Source organism: Myxine glutinosa, chromosome 8 (assembly GCF_964187855.1).
Source record: "Myxine glutinosa chromosome 8, kmMyxGlut1.1, whole genome shotgun sequence".
Lineage (NCBI taxonomy): Eukaryota > Metazoa > Chordata > Myxini > Myxiniformes > Myxinidae > Myxine > Myxine glutinosa.
This window is the reverse complement of record NC_136268.1, coordinates 87143363-87170662: the sequence shown is the minus strand read 5'-3', so window position 1 is coordinate 87170662 and position 27300 is coordinate 87143363. Positions and strand designations below refer to the sequence as shown.

At 42.5% G+C, this 27300-nt stretch overlaps 1 protein-coding gene across 9 annotated transcripts in view; it reads right to left on the bottom strand.

Moving 5' to 3' along the window:
- LOC137432678 (dynamin-1) overlaps positions 1–27300 on the bottom strand; it is a 240133-nt gene that overhangs the window by 204462 nt on the left and 8371 nt on the right. For all 9 annotated transcript variants that reach the window (XM_068124772.2, XM_068124769.2, XM_068124771.2 and 6 more), the window contains exons 2-5: positions 14279–14352; positions 13641–13790; positions 8646–8849; positions 7394–7492 (exon numbers count right to left, since the gene is read on the bottom strand). In XM_068124772.2, coding sequence (XP_067980873.2) covers positions 7394–7492; positions 8646–8849; positions 13641–13790; positions 14279–14352 — 527 coding nt within the window. The remainder of the gene's footprint in view (positions 1–7393; positions 7493–8645; positions 8850–13640; positions 13791–14278; positions 14353–27300) is intronic.

Below are 27300 nucleotides of genomic sequence, written 5' to 3'. Positions count from 1 at the left end.
TCATCTCACAAGGTTCAGACATACGTGGTGGCGGCCATCTTGGATTTTGACGTGGCGACCCAATTTTCAATAGCGTTCTTCCTTATGCCTAGATACACCCACACACCAGATTAGAAGATGGTACTTCGCTTATTTTTCAAGATATGCCGGTTACAAGGTTCAGACATACATGGCATCAGACATACATGACGGCGGCCACCTTGGATTTTGACGTGGCGACCCAATTTTAAACAGCGTTCTTCCTTGTGCCTAGATACACCCACACACCAGATTAGAAGTTGGTACTTTGCTTATTTTTCAAGATATTCATCTCAAGTTTCAGACATACATGGCGGCGGCCATCTTGGCTTTTGACGTGGCGACCCGATTTTAAACAGCGTTCTTCCTTGTGCCTAGATACACCCACACACCAGATTAGAAGTTGGTACTTCGCTTATTTTTCAAGATATGCAGGTTACAAGGTTCAGACATACATGGCATCAGACATACATGGCGGCGGCCATCTTGGATTTTGACGTGGGTTGCACCCACACACCAAATTCGAATGCGGTCCTTTGCTTACGCAGCCATGCACGCACGCCCGCACGCACGGACGGACGGACGGGAAAGCCATAGGGACTGAGCGACGGGGGACAATAATCTTACTATAATTCACCAAATGTCCGTGCGTCTGGCTGTCCGTCTGGCTGTCCGTTCAAAGGTACCGTAAAAACTGCTGAACCGATCGCAACGATAATTTGGGTGGATAATCCTGGGATCTCCAGGAGTAAAATAGGGTATTTAATTTTTCCAATTTCAGCTTTAGTCTCCAGCATTCTCAGGTTGGGACTCCCGCATAACATTCGCGTTCGCATACCGTTCATTGTGACGATGTTTTCATTGTGACGATGTTGTTTTCCCGGGTACTGCACAAACGGCTGCACCGATCGATGCACGGCGACCTCGGACAAAGACCTTTTATAAGGACACGGGTTGAATCCCTGCTTGAGAGAATTCCAACCCCCTCCCCACCATCACGGCCATCTCTCCAACTCACAATCCCACGAGATGTGCGGAAAGGACGACCCAAAAGCAATATAAACATCATTAAACATCATTCATATATAAGCATCATTAAAAGTAAATAATGACCTCGGTCAAAGTTCAAACGACGTTTAATCTCCACATGAGAGAATTCCACATAGCTATTTGGGCGGTGTATGCGCTAACAGATCGCGATCACGATTTGAAACACGATGGAATAATATTTACCGATATGAACAGTGATGTGGCTTTTATTGAATTTCTACAAATACCGTTTAGATTTTGATGATTTGCATGCGATATGATTTAACGGATGTTTATATAAATTGTTTAAAATAAAAAAAACCCTTCAATTTCTGATATTTTGCCTTTTCATTTGGGCCTCACAATTGAAGCCCCACCCATAGGGCGGGTACCGTTGCAAGTATTCTAATAATTATAAAAACCAGCTCAAATGACAAAACAAGGAGACGTCATGCGGAGCACGATACTTGCAAAATCCGCCCCCCACCCCAAATAATTTTTTTTCCCATTGATACAGCAAATTGTCCATTTCATCAAGATTAAAATTGACAATCTTGATCAAAGCTCGGGTCAACAGGAAGAAAAGTGATGCTTTTTCAGATGAAAAATGATGATTTTGGAAGGTTGACCTTGAGTTGACCTTTTGACCACAAAAATAGTTTCCCTATTTAATGACAATGTGCAAATGCTGTTCAATTTTCAAGTCAATCGGACGAAAATTGAGGATTTTAAAAACTTGGCCTATGCTGACCTCAAGTATACTTGTGGTTGAATTCAGTGACCAGATATGTAAATCCTCTTCAAATTTCAAGTCAATCAGATGAAAATTGAGGATTTTAGAAATGTGGCCCATGTTGAACTTTTGGCCGATGTTGACCTCAAATATACTTGGTGGTTGAATTCCGTGACCAGATATGCAAGTCCTCTTCAAATTTCAAGTCAATTGGATGAAAATTGAGGATTTTAGAAATTTAGCAAAGTTGCTGACCTTTGGCCTATGTTGACCTTTTGACCTATTGACCCCAAAAACAATAGCCTTCTTGCTTTTAACCAACTACTATTTGGTGAAGTTTCGTGAAGATCGGTTTAAAATTGTGACCTATAGGCCGGTGACAAACAGACAGACAGACAAATGAAAAATCGGTCAGAGACCGAGGACTTGCCGGAATGGACTTTTTTATCGGCCATTTAGAACAAATATGGCGGCCCTACCACGTGATAGATGACGTCAGCATTAACATGTTTTATTCCGCATGGAGAGTTATTTACAATGAGCCATGTCTCAATGTTTTCTATTCAGCACTTTCAGAGATATGGAGGTGCAAAATTTTTCGGTTTTTCCAAGATGGCGGCCGAACCACGTGACATATGACGTAATCATTTGGGCACAGTATATTAGAGGGCAAGACAAATACGTGTGCAAAGTTTGGCGATTCTACGTGCAACGGTGTAGACGCAGTGCTGCAAACAGACAGACAGACAAATGAAAAATCGGTCAGAGACCGAGGACTTGCCGGAATGTACTTTTTTATCGGCCATTTAGGACAACTATGGTGGCAGAACCATGTGACCGATGACGTCATAATTAACATATTTTATTCCCCATGGAGAGTTCTTTACAATGAGCCATGTCTCAACTTTTTCTATTCAGCACTGTCGGAGATATGGAGGTGCAAATTTTTTTCCGTTTTTCCAAGATGGCGGCCGAACCACGTGACTGATGATGTCATCATTAACATATTTTATTCCCCATGGAGAGTTCTTTACAATGAGCCATGTCAATTTTTTTCTGTTCAGCACTTTCTGAGATATAGAGGTGCAAATTTTTTCCAAGATGGCGGCCGAACCACGTGACCGATGACGTCATCAATTGGGCACAGTCAATTCCCGGGCAAGACCAATATGTGTGCAAAGTTTGGCGATTCTACATGCAACGGTGTAGACGTAGTGCTGCAAACAGACAAACGAACAGATCAACATACTTGCCGGAATTTTTTCCGGCAAGTAATGAAAAATCGGTCAGAGACCGAGGACTTGCCGGAATTTACTTTTTTATCGGCCATTTAGGACAAATATGGCGGCCGAACCACGTGACCGATGGTCATCATTAACATATTTTATTCCCCATGGAGAGTTCTTTACAATGAGCCATGTCTCGATTTTTTCTAATCAGCACTGAGATATGGAGGTGCTGTTTTTCGGTTTTTCCAAGATGGCGGCCAAACCACGTGACCCATGACATCATTAACATATTTTATTCCCCATGGAGAGTTCTTTACAATGAGCCATGTCTCAATTTTTTCAGTTCAGCACCTTCGGAGATATAGAGGTGCAAAGTTTTTCGGTTTTTCCAAGATGGCGGCCGAACCGCGTGACCGATGACGTCATCATTTGGGCAGTCTATTCCAGGGCAAGACAAATACGTGTGCAAAGTTTGGCGATTCTACGTGCAACTGTGTGGACGTAGTGCTGCAAACAGACAAACACAGATGAAAAATCGGTCAGAGACCGAGGACTTGCCGGAATGTACTTTATCGGCCATTTAAAACAAATATGGCGGCTGAACCACGTGATAGATGACATCATTAACACATTTTATTCCCCATGGAGAGTTCTTTACAATAAGCCATGTCTCCATTTTTTCCATTCTGCACTTTTGGAGATATAGTGGTGCAAAGTTTTCCCGTTTTTCCAAGATGGCGGCCGAACCACGTGACCGATGGCATCATCATTAACATATTTTATTCCCCATGGAGAGTTCTTTACAACGAGTCATGTCTCAATTTTTTCTATTCAGTACTTTCAGAGATATGGAGGTGCAAAGTGTTCGGTTTTTCCAAGATGGCGGCCGAACCACGTGACATGACGCCAGCATTAACATATTTTATTCTCCATGGAGAGTTCTTTACAATGAGCCATGTCTCAATTTTTTCCATTCTGCACTTTTGGAGATACTAGGGCATGCCCGTACTATATCTATATCTAAAATTATATCCCCCCCTCTATTTACATGAAATGGTTTGGTCCATGAAATGTTTTGGTCCATTCGCAACGCCAAAGCGAACGGCGAACGCTTTACATGAAATGGTTTGGTCCATGAAATATTTTGGTCCATTCGCAACGCCAAAGCGAACGGCGAACGGCTTGCGAGTACAGTGACAATCCCCCCGGGGTCCCCCCCCTCTATTTATATCCCCCCTCTATCGAGAAATTATTCTTTTCTCCGGAAGAAATCGAATTACGTACCGTAATGGCGCACGCGCTGGGCTCAGCATCAGCTCGCTCTCACATCGGCCACGCCTACGCAATAACGCGTTCTGTGATTGGATGCCGGAAGTGCAGTCCTCACTGTCCGGAAGGTCGTATATCGCAGTTACGATGAATCGCAAATTCGTTTTTATTAGTTTTATTATTAGTTTTAAAACATAGTTTAACGCCAACATAGCGCCAACATAGTTTGCAAACGTGAAATAAATGAATACGCTCTCAAATGTGCCATCCGAGGCAGAGTGTGTTCGCCACGTTCGGCACACGCGATAGCTCGCTGCTCTCTGATTGGTTGAATCGTTTTTTGGACATAGCTCGGTAAGTAATTGTCCGATTAATATGAAACCTTGAAAAGGCACATCCTCGGGTCCCCAGCAATATACCTGGCAAGTTTAAAGTATATCGGACCCGTGGTTGTCGAGAAACAGCGGTCACAGACAAACAAACGTACAAACAAACAAACGTACAAACAAACAAACGTACAAACAAACAAACACACAGAGATTACTGGAATTATAGATAGATAGTGGTGCAAAGTTTTCCCGTTTTTCCAAGATGGCGGCCGAACCCCGTGACCGATGGCATCATCATTAACATATTTTATTCCCCATTGAGAGTTCTTTACAATGAGCCATGTCTCAATTTTTTCTGTTCAGCACTTTTGGAGATTTTGTGGTGCAAAGTTTTGCCGTTTTTCCAAATGGCGGCCGACCACGTGACTGATGACATCATTAACATGTTTTATTCCCCATGGAGAGTTCTTTACAATGAGCCATGTCTCAATTTTTTCTGTTCAGCACTTTTGGAGATATTGTGGTGCAACGTTTTGCCGTTTTGCCAAGATGGCGGCCGAACCACGTGACTGATGACGTCATCATTAACATATTTTATTCCCCATGGAGAGTTCTTTACATTTAGCCATGTCAATTTTTTCTGTTCAGCACTTTTGGAGATATTGTGGTGCAAAGTTTTTCGGTTTTTCCAAGATGGCGGCCGAACCACGTGATCGATGACGTCATCAATTGGGCACAGTCTATTCCAGGGCAAGACCAATATGTGTGCAAAGTTTGGCGATTCTACGTGCAACGGTGTAGACGCAGTGCTGCAAACAGACAGACAGACAAACGAACAGATCAACATACTTGCCGGAATTTTTTCCGGCAAGTAACAAACGAACAGATCAATATACTTGCCGGAATCTTTTCCGGCAAGTAACAAACAGACAGACAGAAGCACAAACGCAACCGACCAATATACTTGAAAAATCTTCGATTTTGCAAGTAACAAACCAGACAGACAGAACCACAAACGCAACCGACCAATATACTTGAAAAATCTTCGATTTTGCAAGTAATAATCTGAAAGAGCAAATGCTAAGGCCATTCTTGGATACTTATTTCAATATAGAAGTTCATTCACATGCAACAAAATACAAGGGATCTGATGACCATTCTAAGGTGTTTCCAAATGATAACAAGTGTTCACATCCAAAATTACACATCATACTAAAATACACAATTTGGTGTCTGTCTTACCAAGATAAATTCAGTCAGTACTGATCCAATCTCAAACAAACTTGCCAGGGGAACTAAGGGTAACACGATGGAGGTTGTCGGACTTCAAATGCCCCCTTCCCCAAGTGGTTTTTCCACCTTGGATAAAGGTCATGTTAAGGTGCTTATTATGGGGCACACCTGAATGAATGAATGAATGAATGAATGATTATGAATGATCGTTTTAAGGCCATTTTCCCCGCTAGAGCGGGGGTTAGCCTTGCGGGCCCCATGACAATCATGGTTCCCTGTTTGAGGCAATGTTTTTATGGCCGGATGCCCTTCCTGATGCCAACCCTTGGTCACGCTCTTATGATGCGCAGGGATACGGTCACGCTCTTACGATGCGCAGGTACCTATTCTAAATCGGGGTACACACCGTGATCATTCATCCCAGCAAGCTGGTACTCAATTTGCCAACCTCGGAAGGATGACAGGCTGAGTCAACCCCCCTGGCGTTAATTCAGCGATCGGCCGGGATTCGAACCCAGGATCCTAGGATCCCAAGCCGGCACCCTAACCGCTAAGCCAACACCAGGCTTTCAATCGGATAATAATAATGATAATAACATGGCCGAGTCTAAAGCATCATACGCTAAAGGGACCAAATACAAATGTAATAACTACGTATATATGCGCCTACACATGACCCCAACCACCGCCAATCTCCCAGCCCCCATTTGGCCATGCTAAAAGGAGGCATTGCAATTCTTGTGAGGCTGATCAATGAATTAAGTTTTCACTTTTGTTTCTAATCAGCACAAACATAATTCAATTTCGAAAAAATGTCAGAGTTTTGGCAGAGTCTTTTTTATCAAGCACTAGCCATGCCTATCCGTCCCTTCGCTGACGGTTTAATCAAAAGCAGCATGTTGTACTTAAAACATATTGCATGTCTATCTGAAGCTCAATGAGGATGTAAAATGAAGTGAAACATGAAAAAAAAGGATATAACATGTAGTTGTTGTTGCTATTGTCATGGCTTAGGTTGTTGTTTGCATGCTTCTTTCAGTGTACTATTATATATTTTTATATTACTTCAAGAAGTATTACTATGTATAATTTTGTGTTCCTTCCATGTCAGTAAAGCTTTATTCTGAAGGGTTCCTGACGTCATAGAATAATAAAAATGGTACCCTTGCAACTGCCACATTAAGCTCCAAATGCCAGTTCTTTCTCTTACCTCCTGGAAAGACATGCTTTAAAACAGGATTATAAAAATAATAAAACACAAATTACTGTTCTAAGTAAATCAATTATTAGTTTTCCCACAAAGTAAATCGATTATTAGATTTTCAACGAAGGAAATCATTCATTAGCTTTCTAATGACACCATTTTTTATTATTACTATTCGACCTCAGCAGGAACCCTTTAGAATAAAGCGTGACAGATGGACACTGCTCCGTTTAGTAATAGATAAATGCAAATGAGGCAAAACAAAACAAAACTTGTGCCCAAATTTGTCACAAAAGATAAATCCAAAAAAAGCAGCACAAGCCCAACCGACAACAATGAAGGAACATACCGCGACGAAGTGGAAGCAGTTTGTTCTCCAAGATGTCTTTAGCATCTGTTCCTTCATCCATCAAATCAAGCTTTGTGATCACACCAATAGTGCGCTGACCTATGGGAGGAAAAATTAGAAAACAAACCCAATAATAAGAAATACAAAGACAATCTGTGAGACCAATACAAAGAGATATGTTAAATCATAATAGGCATAACTGGAGTACAGAAAGACTATATAACAAGCTAATGTTGTCTGTCTGTCTGTTTGTCCCACCCTGAAACGCAGAAAACGCTCCTCAGAGAAAAATTATAAAGCAAAAGTTGCTTCAAATTAATGCAAACCTAAAGGAAAATGATAAATTTTTTGAATTGGACAAATAATTGAACCTGGGGGGCGGTGTACAAGTTCCATCATTGCTTCAACTGTTCCCAATTTATTTTTCTGTTTAGAAATATGCCGCAATATCTTTGATGTCAAGAAATATGATGATTTTGGACTTTGACACTGCTCTATACATCTATCTATATAATAATACGCTGGTTCGTCCATCTATTTGGAACATTTATTCTGCCTATTAAAGGCACCATTCAGCCGCCATGTTTGCCTTGTGCAAAACCAGACTTCGTTGGCGCGGTCACATTGACAATTGCCATGCCCTCTGTATAGGTTTTCCTTGATAGAGACCAGACTAGTGGTGCCAATTGGAGAATCAGTGAAACCCAACCAACCCTGTTGAGTGGCACACCCAAGAGCCATCTAGCTCAGCCACATGGGTTCCCTCCAGCCTGGAAAGATGAGGCAGTAAGTACTATTTTCTTTCACCTATATTCAAAATATATACATATATTTGGCCCAGTTAGTGAGTCTGTCTTTTTGTCCTGTCATCTTGGTGGGAAAGTCAGCCGAGGACGTGACTGCTGATTCGCGAGTGAACATACAGAGGTCACTTGAGCTAGATTCAAATTCAACCAAACAGGCTACTTGGGTTTTCTTGGGGCAACACCACCCAGAGTGACCTTAGCCAAGACCCAGACAGGCCAGAAAATCATGGTATAGATAGCCCCAAACATCAAATGGCAAAATACTTTCCACAAGAACTACAGTAAAACTCAATTGAAGGAATACCCTGATACAACAATCAATTCATTCTCAAAAAAGAAGTTTTGATAATAATGATGAAAAATAATAATAATAATAATAATAAGTAGCAGAAGAAAAAAGAAAAAGAAAAAAAAAGAAGAAGACAAAGAAAAAAAGAATCTGTTACCCTGAGGATCCACCTCCTTAGCAATCTTAAGTGCATCAGAATTAGCGAGGTCAGCATTGGCAGGTGATACGGCAAGGATGAGACAATTATCCTTGGCGACGAACTGGAGTACCATCTCACGGATCTGATACTCAATGTCTTGGGGTTGATCTCCAACTGGAACTTTCGTCATTCCTGGCAGGTCCACCAATGTGAGGTTGAGCACTGGAACGAAAATTCGTCATAATTGGATGTTGCATTTCAGTTTTGAAAGTACAGTGCAAGAAATTCACAAACAACTTTTATACCAGTAATAAGGTAGGATTTAATTTTAATAATATAATATGGCAATGCCACGCTGGAGGATGTTATTTATTAATTAGGCATTGGGTTGGTGTACTTTGAATGTACAGTCGGGGCCAAAAATATTGGCACCCTCACACTTTCTTCCAATAACTCACAATTTTCTCTAAAAATAAGTTGAAATTGACAAAAGTATTTGGTCTCGACAATTCTTTATTTCCCCGTTAATAATAAGGTACCCATGTGGCTTTCCTATTTTCACTCCCAGATTTGAAGTAACAAGATATTACCTAGCAACCTGCTTAATAGTTTGTTGATTTATATGATAATGACCAAAGTACCCATCTTTAAGGTAGGGCTAATTCACCTGCTTCAATGATGTCCATGGTTTTCAGATGGAGAATTGGCATATAATACCAGCACCCAGCAGGTGGTGTTATAAGATGCACATACCTAAAGCATTTCTTAAAGGGAATTGGGGTCCTCCTCTGTTCCCACCCCCCTCCCCTCTCCCTCTTCCCCCCAAAACCACAAGGGCTACAATTTTATTTTAAACCAACGGAGACCTTCAAGGTCACAACCATTACTTTGCAACTCATTAAATCCAACGGTTCAGGAGTGAATACGAGTCAAACAAAAACAAAAAACTAGAATGCATTTCACAAAACAAAGCCCATCCCTGCCCACTTTGCACTTGAACTAAACTTGACCAAAACAGAATAGAAAAGAAAATTGTTTTCTCCATAGTCTCAAAGAGTTGTTAAAAATTTGATGACAAAAGTTCAAATGATAAAAAAAAAGTTATGGCCGAGAGGCCCGAGACAGACACACTGAAGATCAATTGTCTTCAGAATGTCTGTCTATAATGGAGCAAACATGGATGTCACTAAAATTCCAAAATTTATAAGTGGTGGAAAAAAGCGCCACCTTCGGTGTTAGCTGGTATTAGGAATCATCTTCCTCTATTTTATTATATGGAGTATGTATTGTACACCGCTCCGTTCCAATTCCATCTCCAGGTGCAGCATGATGTCATCACCGGGCAGCTAAAAGGGCCTGGCGATGACATGCGCTGAAAGGGAGTACTCAGTTTTCACTTTGTTTGTTGTACACCGCTCCTTTCCTATTCCCTCTCCAGGCGCTGCACGACGTCATTTTCGGGCACTGAAGGGGACCCGGCAATGACGCGCGCTGAATGTGAGTACTCGGTTTTCACTCCTGTTGTTTGTTTTTGTTTTCCTGTTGGTTTGTTTGTTTGTCCGGGCGATATCTCCGCCATCTTTTGAGCTAGGAAGCAGAAAATTTCGGCACAATAATGAGCGCGTACTTTGGCAAAAACGTTATTTTTTGTTTTCTGATTAATCAATTAATTGATTAGTTAATTTATTATTATCGATTACTTATTTATTTTCTCTCTCATCTGGGCAATATCTCAGGCACCTTTTGAGCTAGGAAGCTGATATTCAGACATGACAGTGACCAATTGATGTGGCTATAAAGGATATTTTTGATTTATTGATGAATCAATTAATCAATTATTTATTGACTAGTCAATCATTTAATTTTTTCGATTAATGACTTATTTCATTAATTTTCAAAAAGTTACAGCTTCAGATGAAACACTGGTGGTTGAGGTATGCTATTAGCCAATTGATTAATAAATTATTTTATGATTGCTAGTTATTGATTTTGTTCTAGACACTGGTGTTTTTGCTAAAACACTGGTGTTTTAGATATGCTATTAGCCAATTAATCAAGAAATTAATTATTTTACAATTTTTTTTATTTTTTATTATTACGCAATTAATAAATCAATTATTGTACACTTCTTCCTCCCAATACCATCTATATGTACTGCTCTATGTGCTGCAAAGAGGATATGTTATTTATTTATTTGGCATGGGGGGCGGGGAGGTGTACTTTGAATGAATCTGTACTTGTTACAGGCAGGTAGTGATCAATAATATATTTGAAAAATGACAAAAAATAATAAAATGCATTTCCAAGACTCTGCCATAGCACATTGCCCACCGAAGTTTGGCCGAGAAGAGTACTCACACACGGAGGACAGAAGTCTCCGCTATTTGTCATAACAAAGGTTTGTTGAAAATTTGATGTCAAAAGCTCATTTGGTTGAAAAAGGTGCACATGCACACACCCAAAGGATTGAAAAACCCTCTTCCTCACAAATTTATCGATTGGATGATTACAGGATGGCACATAGTACTATATGTTGCAATGCTGTATTTTGACGATTCGACTCTGGGTCAACGACATCGTCGCTTTCAATGTAATGCAATATCATATTATTTCTAGTTACATTGCAAAAATGTCATACCAATTTGCCTTTGTCAGAGACAATATTTCAAACCATAGCAAATCATTGTGTGTTACTCAATCCATTCAACCTCTGCCACAACAAAATAATAGCACATTGGCATCATGTTAAAAATAAACTACTAACATCAAATGACATCACATTCTATAACATATGCTGCCATAGCATGGTTCAGTGCAGAACTACAGCGAGACTTGCATTCAAATATATAGCCATTTGAAAACCAATAGAATGAAAACAAGATTAATGTTTTTAAATCTCAATATTCTACATCAGGTACAGTGGTAGTATTGAAGCCACAGGCTTCAATATGGTTGGTAGCAATGATAGGTTGTGCCCCTTTTGGGTGGTCGTAGTCGACGTGAAAGGGACACAACAACCCAAATATAAAAATAGGGGCAATACCCCTGATGCTCACCTGGTAGAATAAACAGTATACTACACTGACTAAAGGTATTATAAACCAATTCCAATGGTTGCTAGAAGACAGGGCAACATGTAGAATCATACTAACATAATCATAAGACTTTGAACAAACAAGCAAAATAATACTGATTTTGGGGGGCAACCCTCTCCTCCCCCTCACCACCCCACATAACTCCTCAGACCCCAATTTTTCTAATGCCCTGAACAAGCATTGGTACATCACAGGTGATTAAGGTTGTGGTCAAGTTCCATTGAAATTGTGTATGTAGTTTAAGAGAAAAGAGCAAGTACCTACTCTGGGAGTGGAGAGAAGTATCCTCCTGCTCCCCCCCCCCCCCCCCCCCACCCGATAAACCACCTTAGACCCCGTTTTTTTAAATGCCGGCAACAAACGTTGGTACATCACGGAACATTGTGTGGTTAAGTTTCATTGGAATTGTGTGTGTCGTTTCTGAGAAGAAAGCAAATACCTATCCTGGGGGGCAACCCCACCATAGACCCCCAAAGGGGCAGATTTATTTTAATGCCATGAACAAACTTTGGTACATCACGGGAAGTGAAGGTTGTGGTCATGTTTCATCAGAATTGTGTGTGTAGTTTCAGAGAAGAAAGCAAATACCTATTTTGAGGGGGGGGGGGGGGGGGCAGTCAAACATGGACACGCTTTAACCCCCTGCCGACACTTTTAATGCTGTGGACAAACTTTAGTCACAATACTAAATATTATTTGTGCCAAGTTTGGTTACAATCCCATGAGCAGTTTCTGAGAAGAAGTTGCAAATGTTTAAGGACTGACAGACTGACGACGTGCCATTGTATAAGCATCCCGGAACTATGTTCCAGGTGAGCTAAATATATAGTGCATAATGCTTCATATGTGATGGCTGTAAATAGGGGAACAATGGCGGCCTTATTCTTGGAGGAACAATTCTCTTGTAGTCTTAATGTTTCTGACAGTTTTATTTATACTTGCTCTTCAATATTGCAATTATCTTGGGCAAAATTTGTATCATTTGTAATAACAATGTGATTTATAATATGTATGAAGTAATCATATATAAACAAGAAATCATATGTAAGAGCAGTATAATTTTCTGCATACTGTCCATATACCATAATAAACATCCATTTTTTATTAGTCATGAAAAAAACATTATTTCTTGGAAAACAGCAAAAATTGATAATGTCCACATTTTGAAATTATTGAAGGTAATCTGGATACAGCATAAAACGTTCTGACTTTTTTTCTTTTCCATTTTTGATGGCTCACCTTCTGAAATCAATCATAGTACTCTAAATAAATTCTGTGGAAAATTTGGGGCTTTTGTTCGGTCTACAACAGTGTTTCCTATAAGCCGCACCTTACTATTAGTATACCTGCTCCCTCCAGGGTGAAATATGGTGTCAATACCCCTTCCTTCCTGCAGAGGTCAGTGGTTAAACTAGTTGCACTAATTACACTTGTACAGGTGAAACTTGTAAGTCAACTCTTCTCCCTTAAAGGAAAGGGAAGATTCTTTACTGCCCATGACCTGAGTCGGAACCCTGAGCAGGTATGCAAAGTTTGATGGACATCGGTCAAGTCATTTGATTCGATTTGATAAGGTTCAGACATAGCCACAGAAAACTGCTGAATTGTATTATGACAGACAACTTAACTGAAAATTAGGCTTTTGGAATATAAATTTGGTGGTGGTAGCAATGATTTTAGATACCAATTATACTGCCAAAGCATTTCTATCACCATCGGCATCATTAAAAGAGACTCCAAAGAGCAAAGCTACCCATCCGTCAGAATTCCTCTCTTAATGATGTCACATGCAAACCAAAGTTAAATTATCAATTGCCCTGAACTCAGTCACTAATGAGAACAGATAAGTATTTTTTTTAAAAAGAAAAAAAAAAGTTTACTGAGAATACAAGTCCTCAAATGGCAAAAATGTCCATACCATGAGGGGAATAAACCCGAAGGTTGATCGGGATTGGGGAGATGCCTTTGTTAGAGCCCGTAGCCCTATCAGTCTCGGATTCGATCTCTTTGCACACCTCATCGAAGTCCGTAAACTTCTTTCCTTTGCAGTGGAGAAATTCAGCATATTCTGCAGAACATGCAAGGCACATAAATTGTTTTTGTATTTTATATCCTTCAAAATCTGCAAGAGGGGAAAGGTATAGGCAATTACATTTGAAATGTTTATTGTTTTCTGAAGCTACCAATTCATCTTACACATCAACTATGCAAGCATTCAGGATCGTCGTCTTGGCATTCCCCTCGAACACAACTTATGATGCTGGGATCAAGGGTTAAAATCCAATCTACTGTGTTGATTTGTTCACCGTCTCAACCAATTTCCTCGTAATTCAATTAAAAGTACAATGATGTCATCTAATGTCTTTATCCTGCATGTGATGCATGTCAACGAGCCTTACATATTAAAGAAACAAACAATCTCCATCAACTTTGGTGGCGGAGGACCGGAGGTACCACCACAAATGACAAAAATAAAAATATAAACCAGAAGTCTGAAATTAAACCTGCTATCACATCAAAACAAACTTCCTGCAATCCCTTCCCCACACCACTTACCTGTTTTACAGTTTATGAGCTGCAGAACTAGTGGGCGGCGAGTTACAATACCCGAGCCTCGAGGAAGAAAGTCTCTGGGGAGAGGCGGGGAGGGGAGTATGAGAGAGACAGAGAGAGAATGAGAGAAAGAGAAGAGAGAGAGAGAAAGAGGAAAGAAAATACCACAGACAATATCAGGAAGTTAAGCAAACTTTGCCAGCAGACCAAACAGAATACCATCCACTCAAGCTGGAGGAAATGAAAAGAAACATCGGTGACAATAGAATAACCTTATCAAATGTTTCAAACATCAATGTGAACATACAATTGAGATTAGAATAAATAAATAAATGAAGAAAAACAAAAGAGAAAAACAAAAAATTAAAAGAAAAAGACGAGAACGGCACTCTGTAGAGCACATACCTCCACCAGGCAGAACAGTTTAAGTTTTGTATCCCACTGATAGGCCGGATCTGGATTCGGACCTTAACCAAAATCGAATCACTTGTTCTTGTCACCTAATGAACTCATCCACTTAGTTTAGTCACAAGTCATACATAACCTTTTAAAATATCATGTTATACATCATTTTTTGCCCGATACCTCAATGGTGAAGAATCACTAAAATTTTTAGTAGCCGGATCCGAATTCGGATCTTCACCAAAATCTAATCATTTCGTCCTTGTCACATACACTACCTCTGTGCCAAATTTTGTCCGAATCCGTCCACAACTTTGAGATATATTTTTCATACAGACAAACAGACAGACATGGGTGAAAACATAACCTCCATCCACCTTCGGTGGCAGAGGTAAAAATAAAAAGAGGTAAAAAAAATAATAATAAAACGAACAATAAATACGTCATGCATGGAATGCCATTTGCGAAATGCCTACCATAAGTTGTTGACATTTGGCCAAAGTTGACCTCAAAAATAATTGGTAGTTCATTGTAGTGATCTGACATGCAAATTCTTTTCAAATTTCAAGTCAATTGGATGAAAACTGACAATTTTAGAAAATGCACCAAAGTTGTTGACCGTTGGCCTATGTTGACCTCAAAAATAATTGGTGGTTGAATTAACTGGCCTGATATACAAATGTCAAGCCAATTGGATGAAAACTGATGATTTTATAAATCGGACAAAGTTGTTGACCTTTGTCAACCTTTCCCCCTTTGACCTCAAAATAAATGGGCTTCTTCCTCCTGACCAACTCTACAGTTTTGTGAAGTTTGGTTTAAAATTGTGACCTGTAGGCGATTGACATACAGACAAACAAGACGTCATAGAAAGTACGACACCTGCAAAATCCAACCCTCCCCCCAGAAAAAAGTTGCCATGAAGACATCAAATTGCCCATTTCATGAAGATTAAAACTGACAATCTTAATCATAGCTCGGGTCAATCGGATATAAATCGATTATTTTTCAGATGAAGATTGATGATTTTAGAAGTTTGATCTTGAGTTGACCTTTGACCTTTTTACCTCAAAAATAGTTGCTTGCCCAATTCAGTGACCCACCAATATGCAACGTCTGTTCAACTTTCAAGTCAATCAGATGAAAAATGACGATTTTAGGGATTTGACCTCAAGATGACCTTTAACCTCAAAATCAATAGGCTTCTCTCGTTAGTTGCCATATCAATATGTGTGTGTTTTAGGAGGAGGGAGGAAGTTCTCCCAGAAATCAAAATCTCTGCCTCCTTTTTCGGAAAAGGATCATTATTCATGAACCAGATTGTAAAACTTCATTCTCATATTTTCATTCCAAGGGCTCTTATTAAAATCCTCACTGAACTTCTGACAGCCTCCACTTGTAGCTCGTTTGTAGTGATATTCACCAGAATACTTTTTAAGTGCTCATGAAGGGTTTTCTTGATGATTCCTGTTGCTCCGACTCTCATTGGTACCAATTTCAGCTTTCTTCAATTTCCAAAACCTCTTGACCTCATTTTTCAGCTCCTCGTATTTGTCGCACTCCGCCCAAAGTCATTGGGAACTGAAACCTCAATCAGCAGTGCGTCTTTTCCCTTTTGTGCTTGAGCACTATGTCAAAAGGCAATGCTCCGCCTGCAATGTCTACACTTGATGGGATCATCTTATCATGCGTGAGCACTATATGTTCATTTTCAAGGATCGGATTTTGTTTGCGTTTCCATGATAGCTCTGGAACCGGAATGTTGAAATGTTTACAGATGTGCCAGTGGATTACTCGTATAGATGCTGTCATGTATTTCTGTGTACAACTGTTCCGACATGAGTATTTTTAGCCGCGTCGCAGACACTGCTCATAGAGTGCCCTATGCTGTTGTTGTTGTTCTTCTTCTTGTTCTTCTTCTTGTTGTTGTTGTTCTTGCAGAGAAGACAAAACCTCAAAGCTCCACCCATTCTGGGAACCATAGCTCCACCCATTTTGGGAGAGGCTTCATATAAACAAATATCCACCATTTTATTAACTCGCATAGCTTTGAGGCCTGTTTTGTAGGCCCGTGGTGTCTTCCTCTCTCACACAGTTTTATTTCAAATCAAATTCGATATATCATTTCATTTTTCACAGTCGCTAACATAGTTTTAGACTCGGTTGAAAAAAAACGGGAAGAAAATCCGATGAAAGTTGCCCTTTATAGAACGAAATTAATTCTCAAAGGCCTGTAACTTCAAGTCCATTGAGATTTTTTTTTTTAAATCGCGGCATGGTCAGTCATACACCGCCCGAAATAACAGACGGGAAAATGCCGAGATATATATATATATTTTGTTTAAATCACGGCATGGTCAGTCATACACCGCCCAAAATAACAGACGGGAAAATGCCGAGATATATTAAAAATTCGTCGCCACACACGGGAAATTGCCGAGATATATTTTCACTTTGCACAAAAATAACATTAAGTAATCGAATCAATAGGAATGTTGTGTGCCTATAACATCGACGTTATAGGCACAGCTGCATCTAGGCATTGTGTAACATCGACGCGGCTTTTGTTTTAATTAAAACTTTTTGTACTTGTTTACATCCTGAAAGGCAGTGAATGGTACTTTGTTTCTACCCCCAAAAGCCTGCATTCGTCCAATTGGCTCAATCCCACCATTTTCTTCAAGCCATTAGTGTAGTGTCTTGGCCATTTATGATTACTAGTTCTCCATCCCAATTAATTTGACCTCTTCTTATCCATTCCAATGAGCCTTACTTGTCGGTCAAGCTCTTTTTGAATCTTTCTGCTCTTTTGCCATTCTCCCATTTGTCAGAGTACATCTGCTGATAATTCATTTTGTAGTTTTGCTTTTTCTTCTTTGCAATCATTGGGGCTGTATTTCTTTCGGTTTTGTTTTCCTGTGTCGTATGTGTTTGCACCTGTTTTATAAAAAAAAGTATAAAACACTTGCACCTGTTTTTGCAAGTTTGTTGCTAAATAGATTAAGGATACCTTTTCTAGTTTCTCGTTTTCTTGCTCGTGTACTAATCTCATTATAGTCTGTTGATATTTTCACATACTCCACAAGTCCTACACACACTGTTCTGTGCACTTGGTTACGCTCCATCAGACCGCCTTGTCCTTGCCTCAGGAAATAAAACCTCGGAATGCATTGGTTTTTATAAAATAGCTTATGAAAAGTTATAAGTTTCCTCGTTTTGGAGTCCAAGTTGTTGATCTGTGATTGTGGCTAGTTCACAATTGCACAGCAATACTGGAATACAGGTACTGCAAGTTGGTTTATAGCTTTGATTTTGGATATTGGAGACAGGGTTGACTTCAGTTGTAGTCTTATTCTGCGTAGGCACTCTTTGCTGATTATATTTTTGGCATTTTTTTATTTATTTTGCTTTGTACCAGGGGACCTTCTATGCAGAGGTATTTGTAGAGTGCCTCGTTTTCTAGTTCTTGTATTGTTGTACTTTCATCGATTGAGATATTGTGTGTTCTTTTTGTTTTAGAAGATAGAAATGTGCATTTGGCACATTTGTCAAGACCAAATTCCATTTGAATGTCCTCTGAGTACCACTTTACTAGTTTGAGTTGATTTGCAAATTTGTCATCATTGGTGTGAAGAGTTTTGAAACATCCATGTACAGTAAATATATACAAGCCTGGTGTTGGCTTAACGGTTAGGGTGCTGGCTTGGGATCCTAGGATCATGACTTTGAATCCCGGTCGATCGTTGAATTAATGCCAAGGGGGTTGACTCAGCCTGTCATCCTTCTGAGGTCGGCAAATTCAGTACCAGCTCAGTGGTAATTGGGGCACTGCATCAGCGGCACAAACACGCTTCAAGTAAAATGATGCAACTAGCAGCCACAGGCTGCATACACAACAACTACAACAACATCAGCTTTCTCTGTTCTTTGGTCATTTTTCTGTTGCACGTTAGATGGTGTATCCATGCTCTTGTTCATTGATGAGGTTACTCAGTGGGTCAAGCGCCAGGCAAAACATGAGTGGGAATGTCTGTCACTTTGTAAGATACCACGTCATATCTTTACCCCTGAGATTTCAAATTTTCCTTCCAAGTCAGGTAGTATCAGCGTTGTATTCCAGAGCATCATTGCTTTCTCTATCAGTGTGACTATTTGGAGGTTAACTTTGTATACTTGCATGCATTTTACATTCCATGAGTGTGGGACACTATCAAAGGCTTTTTTGTAATCTATCCAGGCTGTGGATAAGTTGGTTTTTCAAAGTTTTCCATTTTCGAGTATAAAAAAAAACAAACCTTTAGAGGCCATTTTTCCCCGCAAGCGGGGGTTGGCCTTTTTCGGGGACCGTGGTTGTTGTTGTTTTTCGGTCCTCTTTTTGAAGCAATGTTTTACGGCCGGATGCCCATCCTGCCGCCAACCCTTTTTGTCGCCTTTTACGACAAGCAGGGAATTACCAGTGAACTGGTACTCAATTAGCCGACCTCGGAAGGATGACAGGCTGAGTCAACCCCCCTGGCGTTAATTCAGCGATCGACCGGGATTCGAACCCAGGATCCTAGGATCCTAAGCTGGCACCCTAGCCGCTAGCCCAACACCAGGGTACCCAACACCAGGGTACCAGGGTACCCAGGGCCGCTAGCCCTAGCCGCTAGCCCAACACCAACACATTTTCGAGTATGATCTTGTTTAATAACTTGTTGTTTCATGGTCTTCTCAGTTGTGCCTACCTCTACACCTTGGTAAAGTTTCATGGCGATCCGTTTAGAATTGCGACTTGTAGATAATTGACAAACAGACAAACAAAGACAGACAGACAGACAAACAGAATAACAAAGTCCGACCGGCCAATATACTTGAAAAGTCTTCGATTTTGCAAGTAACAAGAAAGACTCATGCAGAGCACGATACTTGCAAAGTCCCTAAAACACATTTGACCTTAAAAGTAATTGGCAGTTGAAATTAAAGACTAAATATGCAAATCTTTTCCAAATTTCAAGTCAATCGGATGAAAATTGATGCTTTTAGAAATTTAACAAAGTTGTTGACCTTTGGCTTATATTGACCTTTTGACCTCAAAATCAATAGTACTCTTGCTTATGTCCAACTATACCATTTTGTGAAGTTTCGTGAAGATTGGTTTAAAATTGTGACCTGTAGGTGATTGACAGACAAACAGACAAAATAATGCACACGACCGTCGACCAACCAATATACTTGATTGAAAAACCTTCAATTTTCATAAGTAACAAACAAACATAATTCTGTGGGTATATTGTGTACAATCATAGAAAACGAGCATCCACGACTGGATTAAAGTTTGCCCTGGTACTTTCTGCCCATCTCATTGGTTGAAGCAAAGTGCTATCCGAGGCCGTCGACATATTCGATAATCAAGAGTGCGAGTTCAAAATGTGAACAACGTAGGGTTGGGTAAAATGAGAAAGCAGAAGATTGATAAGAAGCGATGGAGACTTAGAGAAGAGAGAAAAGAAACTAGAAAGGCACTCTGACGTCATGTCAAAAGACATGCCTCTACCCACATTATTACATCATTATTTAAATACATACTTGAACCAAGTTTGATTTAAATCCCTTCAGCGGTTCTAAAGTATCACATTTGTACCTGACATGACTTTTGATGCCACAACCTAATCAGTTCAACATTTCAACATAATATATCGTCGTGTCTACCCTGTAGTGAACACCACAGGGCGACAGATGACCAAACAAGCTTTAACTCCGAGGCGTTCAGTAAAAAATGACGGTGTTCTTTACACGTGAGGGAAAGGAGAATGACGAACTTACCTGGACGGCTTCCACCAGAAGTCTTCCTCACACATGTGTTACGGATTTATGTGGATTTATGTGAATTACTATTCAGGTCTTTGCTTATCAATGTGTAGTCGAGTAACGGTTGTTGTGATTAAAGGGTCAGGAGCCCTTCTGGGAAAAAGGAGACCGGAAACGGAAGAAGAAAAGACACGAGGTCCTGGAGAAGCGACGATCTTCTTCCTCTTCCTCCTCGCCGAGCTCCGACGAGAGTTGGTATCGATATTGAGCAGCGTGGAGGACGCTGCGTTTGAAAGCCCATCTGACAAAAGGAGTTACCTGCGCGGGGTAATTACCCCTTGACACGTCAAGTTGCCGTGGGTTCATGCACGGAACCCAGCGTCCGGCACAGTTCGCCTCACCGTCTACAAGGACGCGTACGGGTCGCACCTTGGGCCTCGCGCGCGTTGCAAGCCACGCTTGGTTTTGCCCCGTTGCTTGGCAAGGAGGTGTGCGCTGCAAGAGCTGTCCCCGGTGCGCGACGTACACGTTTGGAGCACATCCGCCCGGGGTTCTTTCAACCGCCCGGGTGCGGAGAAGCCGACCATCATCTTGGTCAGGAGGGGCCCAGAGACATTGTGAGGGACAGAGACCAAAGGGGTCATGAGTACCCAAGGGGTCGGGAGTGGGGAAAGGGGACACACATATAAGATGGCCATCTTAATAATATTGGTGATTAATTGTTGATTGTTGATGGTTGTTGATTGTTGATTGCTCGGGGAATATATTACTGATTATTCCGGATCCTTGGTGTGGGGTTTCTTATTGCCTGGAATTCATATTGATTGCGTTACGAAAGCGTATAAATCATTGATCTTTCTGGCGGAGTTCCTCTCACGGTCCGGGGGTCACCGAGACCAGGTAGTTACCGGGAGGACCACGTAACAGAATTGGGGGCTCGTCCAAATTACGATTTGCGGATTCGCAATTGGGTCTACGTCCGGGATCTAAAATTGTATAAAATAATAAAATAATATTTTTATTAATTAAAATTTATTAATTAAGTATTAATTGGTAATTTTTTGGGGAAATTGGGGGTAAAGTCTTGGGTGAAGGTTAACAGGTGTTAACGATAGGCACCATGGCGTTTGTGGCACAGAACTTTGCGGTAGCCCCGAGTGAGGCACAGTTCCGAGCGTTACTAAAGTCGGACCTCTTGAAATTGGCCAAACATTTTAACTTGGAGGTCCGAACTAATTTGAGGAAGGCAGAGTTGCAGACCACAGTGATACAATCTATGGTGGGATTAGGAACATGGGACGAGTTAGCCTGGGAGTGGCTACCCGAAGAACCAGAAGACGTTGAGCTCCGGAAACTGGAGTTGCAATTACGGAGCCAGGAACGGATCAAAGAAGAGGAAAGGAAAGCAGAAGAGAGGAGAGAAGAGAAACAAGCAGAGGAAAGGAGAGTGGAACGAGAACTCCAGGAAAGGTTAAAAGAAGAAGAAAGGAAAGCAGAAAAGGAAAGAGCAGAAGAAGAAAGGAAAGCAGAAAAGGAAAGAGCAGAAGAAGAAAGGAAAGCAGAAAAGGAAAGAGCAGAAGAAGAAAGGAAAGCAGAAAAGGAAAGAGCAGAAGAAGAAAGGAAAGCAGAAAAGGAAAGATCAGAAGAGGAAAGGAAAACAGAAGAGAGGAGAGAAGAGAAACAAGCAGAGGAAAGGAGAGTGGAACGAGAACTCCAGGAAAGGTTAGAAGGGAGAAAAGCAGAGGAGAGGAGAGCTGCAAGGGACCTCGAAGCAGAGGAGAGAAAAGCGGAAAGGGAATTAAAGGAACGTGACATGGCGCTTCCGCAAGAAATTAAATTCAAGGAGCTGGATTTAATGAGAGAACGGGGAGAGGTACCACCCTTGCTGATGGGGTCGACACCTAGCCAGAACACCTGGGAGGTGGGCAGACATGTGAGGCTGGTTCCACCCTTCAGTGAAAAGTAAGTCACTCAATTTTTTCCACACTTTGAGAAAGTGGCTCGACAGTTAAACTGGCCGGAGAAGGCCTGGACCATACTAGTGCAAAGTGTGCTGGTGGGTAAAGCTCAAGAGATTTATTCGGCGCTACCAATGGACCAATGTGCAGATTATGAGGTATTGAAGAAGCACATCCTCAAAGCCTATGAGTTGGTTCCGGAAGCTTACCGGCAAAAATTCAGGAATGCCAGGAAGAGGGAGAGTGAGACCCATGTGGAGTTTGCTAGAGTGAAAGAAAATATGTTTGATCGGTGGTGTGAGTCAAAAGGAGTCGGGAACGACTTCGAAGCATTGCGTGACCTGATGCTGGTGGAGGAATTTCAACAGTGTGTCCACGAGGACATCAAAGTGTACCTGCAGGAAAAGAAAGTACGGAAGTTGTGGGATGCAGCCACCATGGCAGATGATTATGCCTTAACACACCGGATAGGGGTCCACGAACCTAACTCCTCGCCTAGATCTCCGCAGGGGAGGTGTGGAACAGCAGGTGCGGAGAACGACAATACATGGCTGCGGCCTCGAGATGAATATGGGGACAACGCTGATACCTGAACTGTTCGAAATCAGGGGGCTACGGGCCCAAGACAAACTTATTTTTTGGGGGGCCCGAGGCAGACCACGAGTTTTTCCTCCGGGCCAACTTGCGCTTTTTGCAAGAAACCTGGACACTTGATGTCCAGTTGTTACCTCATGAAAAGGGAAAATCCAGAGCGGAGTCCGACTATTACCACTCCGAATGCGATGGCAAGCGTAAGAAATCGCCCACAGAAGTTACCAACCATTTATTCCTCACTTCCGGGTTCGGTTGCGAGAGGACGCTGGCGTTGCATATTCGCCGCTTCTCCGACTGGATGGATGTACAGGGTCTGCTTCTACCTTTCTGACCTGACATCTCACACCTGTCCTGCCTTTTCACACCCGCACGTGCCGCGTGTTCTCCGGCTGGATAACGGAATCTGCTTTTGATGGTACGGAATACGGAATTCGAAAGGCCCGCTCCCGTTGATTGTGGCCGTGGCCTTGTTTGCCGGTGGCCTTGTGGCCTTGTTTGCCGCTGTGGTCTTGATTAGCGGCTGCAGTCGTTTGCCGCTGCGTTTGCCGCTGCGTTTGCCGCTGCGTTTGCCGCTTTGCCTCCTCGACCTTGGCCTCGTACTCGTCCCTTCGCTCCTGCCTGGCATGGCTCTGAAGTACTCCGCCGCAAGGCTTCTTCTGCTCAATACCCGCTCCACCCCATCATGCATCTCTGCCATCAAATCAAATGGACTCCTCCGACGACCCAGGTACATTCACCGTGGCTCCGGTCGCAAGTTTGTTTATTTGCAATCAGGTCACTCCATCCCCGTCCTCTGGTCGGCTCAGCGCACTCTCACTCTTCGTCCCAGCGCACCTGGTCACAGCAACCCACACGATCGCACCTCTTGCCTACGAACCCTGGCTAAATCACCTGAATTCATCCCTGCTGTTCAAAACAACATCAAGCTCACCCTGTTCAACACCCGGTCCCTCAACAATAAATGCCTCATCCTGAACGAATACATCCTGGATAACAAACTGGACTTTCTCTGTCTCACCGAAACCTGGCAACAACCTCTGGACTACTACACACTCAACCTCACCACACCCAATGGATATTCCTACGTCAATAAACCACGCTCGGAGGGCCGAGGTGGTGGAATTGCCGTTATCCACCGTCAAGACATCAAGACCAACCTCATCTCCATCTCATCTGCTCCATCATTTGAACACCTGGCTTTAAAACTCTCTGGTCACACGCAGTCAGTCATGGCTGTCGTCTACCGCCCTCCCAAACCACACCCATCATTCCTGTCTGACTTCTCCTACTTTCTGACCCAGCTATGTTCCCTCTCCCCCTCAATCCTCCTCCTTGGTGATTTCAATATCCACATGGACTCCACTGACTCCACAATAACCACTGACTTCACTGATTTACTCACCTGCTTTAACCTCACTCAACATGTCGACTTTCCTACCCATATCCGTGGTCACATTTTGGACCTTGTCTGCTCCACTGGATTAAATTTGCACCATCTCTATGGCTCCGACCTCACCCTCTCTGACCACTTAGCCATCACTCTGACCATCAACATCCCCGCCCCAACACCAAGGCATTATCGCACAATCAACTTCCGTAAGCTAAACGCTCTTTCACCTACCTCATTCTCATCCACCCTCTCTGAAAAAATGTCCACTTCTCCCTTCATTGACCTCCACACCCCTTCCGACCTCACTGACTACTACAACCACACTCTCTCCTCCTGCCTTGACCAGCTTGCGCCTGTAAAAACCAAAACAGTTTCTTTCACCCATTCTGCTCCCTGGTTTACCCCTGAACTCCACCTGATGAAAACTCGTGCTCGCCAACTTGAAAGACTCCGCAATAAAACGGGTCTCACAGTTCACTCCCAAGCCTACAAGGACCACATACAACACTACAAAGATGCCCTCTCCCGCGCCCGCTCTGCCTACTACTCTCAAATTATCCACTCTGGCTCCGGAAACCCAAAAGCACTCTTCTCGACAATAAACAAACTCCTCCGCCCCCTGAACACCACCACCCAGTCATTCACAGTAGACAACTGCATCTCCTTCCTCTCTTTCTTCCAACGCAAAATTGACAACATCTACAACAGCTTGACCACCGCCGCACCCGCTCCCCCTCCAACCACCTGCCCCCCCTTGTCCTGCCATCCCCTGTCTCGGTTCTCCCCAATCTCTCCTACTGACCTCTCTGAACTCCTCATAGGAATGAAAACTGCCACCTGCACTCTTGACCCCATCCCCTCCAGCTTTGTCAAAGCCTCCCTCCCTGCTCTCTCTCCACTTATCATTGCAACAATAAACTCCTCCCTGTCTACAGGCATCGTCCCACCTTCCCTCAAAATTGCTGCTGTTACCCCCATTCTAAAAAAACCTGGTCTAAACCCTGACACCCTAAACAACTTCAGACCCATCTCCAACCTACCCTTTCTGTCAAAAGTTTTGGAACGCGCTGTAGCCACTCAACTCAAACATCATCTCTCTGCCAATAACTTGTATGAAACATTCCAATCCGGATTCCGCTCCAACCACAGTACTGAAACTGCTCTCCTCAAAATCACCAACGACCTTCTCCTCTCCTCTGACGCTGGCAACCTCAACATTCTCGTCCTCCTCGACCTCAGCGCTGCCTTTGACACCATCGATCACACTATCCTCCTCACCCGACTTGAATCCACCTTTAACGTCACCGGCACTGCCCTCTCTTGGATTAAATCATACCTCTCTGACAGATGCCAGTTCATCTCCATCAATAACTGCAAATCCCCCACTGCTCCCCTCCCCCAAGGTGTCCCCCAAGGTTCAGTTCTTGGCCCCCTCCTCTTCATCCTTTACCTGTCCCCGCTCGGTCACTTAATCCGCCGTCATGGTCTCCAATTCCACTGCTTCGCCGATGACATCCAGCTTTTCATCTCCACCAAGTCCGTCTCCACCGACACCCACTCTATCCTGACAAACTGCATCACTGAAATAAAATCCTGGCTTCAAATCAACTTCCTCAAGCTTAACTGTGATAAATCTGAAATAATCATCATTGGCCCAAAAACGCTCACAAAATCCACCCATAACTTTGCCCTCAACATCGACGGTATCCCAGTATCCACCTCCCCTCACATCCGGAATCTTGGCGTCATCTTTGACCAAACCCTTTCCTTCGACAAATACACTAAACAGATCACAAAGTCAGCCTTCTTTCACCTGAAAAACATTGCCCGTCTCCGCTCATCCCTCTCCTCCACGGCTGCAGAAACCCTCATCCACGCCTTCATCACCTCCCGTCTGGACTACTGCAATAGCCTCCTCTATGGTTCACCCTCAAAAATCACCAATAAACTCCAATACATTCAGAACTCCGCTGCCCGTCTACTCACTCATTCCCGGACCCGTGACCACATCACCCCCGTCCTTTACAAGCTTCACTGGCTCCCCATCCCCCAGAGAATCCAGTACAAAATCCTCCTCTTGACATACAAAGCCCTCCATAACCTGGCCCCATCCTACCTGGCTGACCTCCTCTCCAGACACACTCCCACCCGCAACCTCCGCTCTGCTGGTACCAACCTCCTGACCCCCTCCATCCGGACCAAATTCAGATCCTGGGGGGACAGGGCCTTCTCCATCGCTGCTCCCACCCTCTGGAACTCACTACCTCACACCATCAGAGACTCCTCCTCACTCACCACATTCAAAACATCACTAAAGACCCACCTGTTCAACGCTGCATTCAACATTCAACCCACAGCATTTAACCCCTGACTATCTCTTCTCCTTCTCCCTCCTTTTGCTTTAAATATTTCCCTATTGATTCTTGTCTTGTCTTTTTGATTCTTGTCTTATATATATGCCGTATATCGCTGCTGTTTGTTTTCTTGATTCTTGTCTTTTTGCAATTGTTGTTTTCATGTATTGTTATGCATTATGTTTTCCACTCTGTCAAAGCGCCTTTGGGCTTCTGGAAAAGCGCTATACAAAATAAATGAATTATTATTATTATTATTATTATTTATGAGGGGTTGGTCTCACTCAAGGAAGACTTGACTAACCAAGACCGGTTAGGGTTTTGAGGGACACAGGAGCCCATCAATCCTTAATGCTTGAAGGCATTTTGCCATTGTCAAAGAGTACCGCAACTGGTGATAGTGTTCGGTTACAAGGGATCGGTGGCTGTGTTAGTGCCCCACTTCATGTCATCCATTTGGAATCCGATTTGGTGTCAGGACCGGACACCGTCGGTTTACAAGCCACGCTTCCTGTAGAGGGAGTATCTGTGATTATC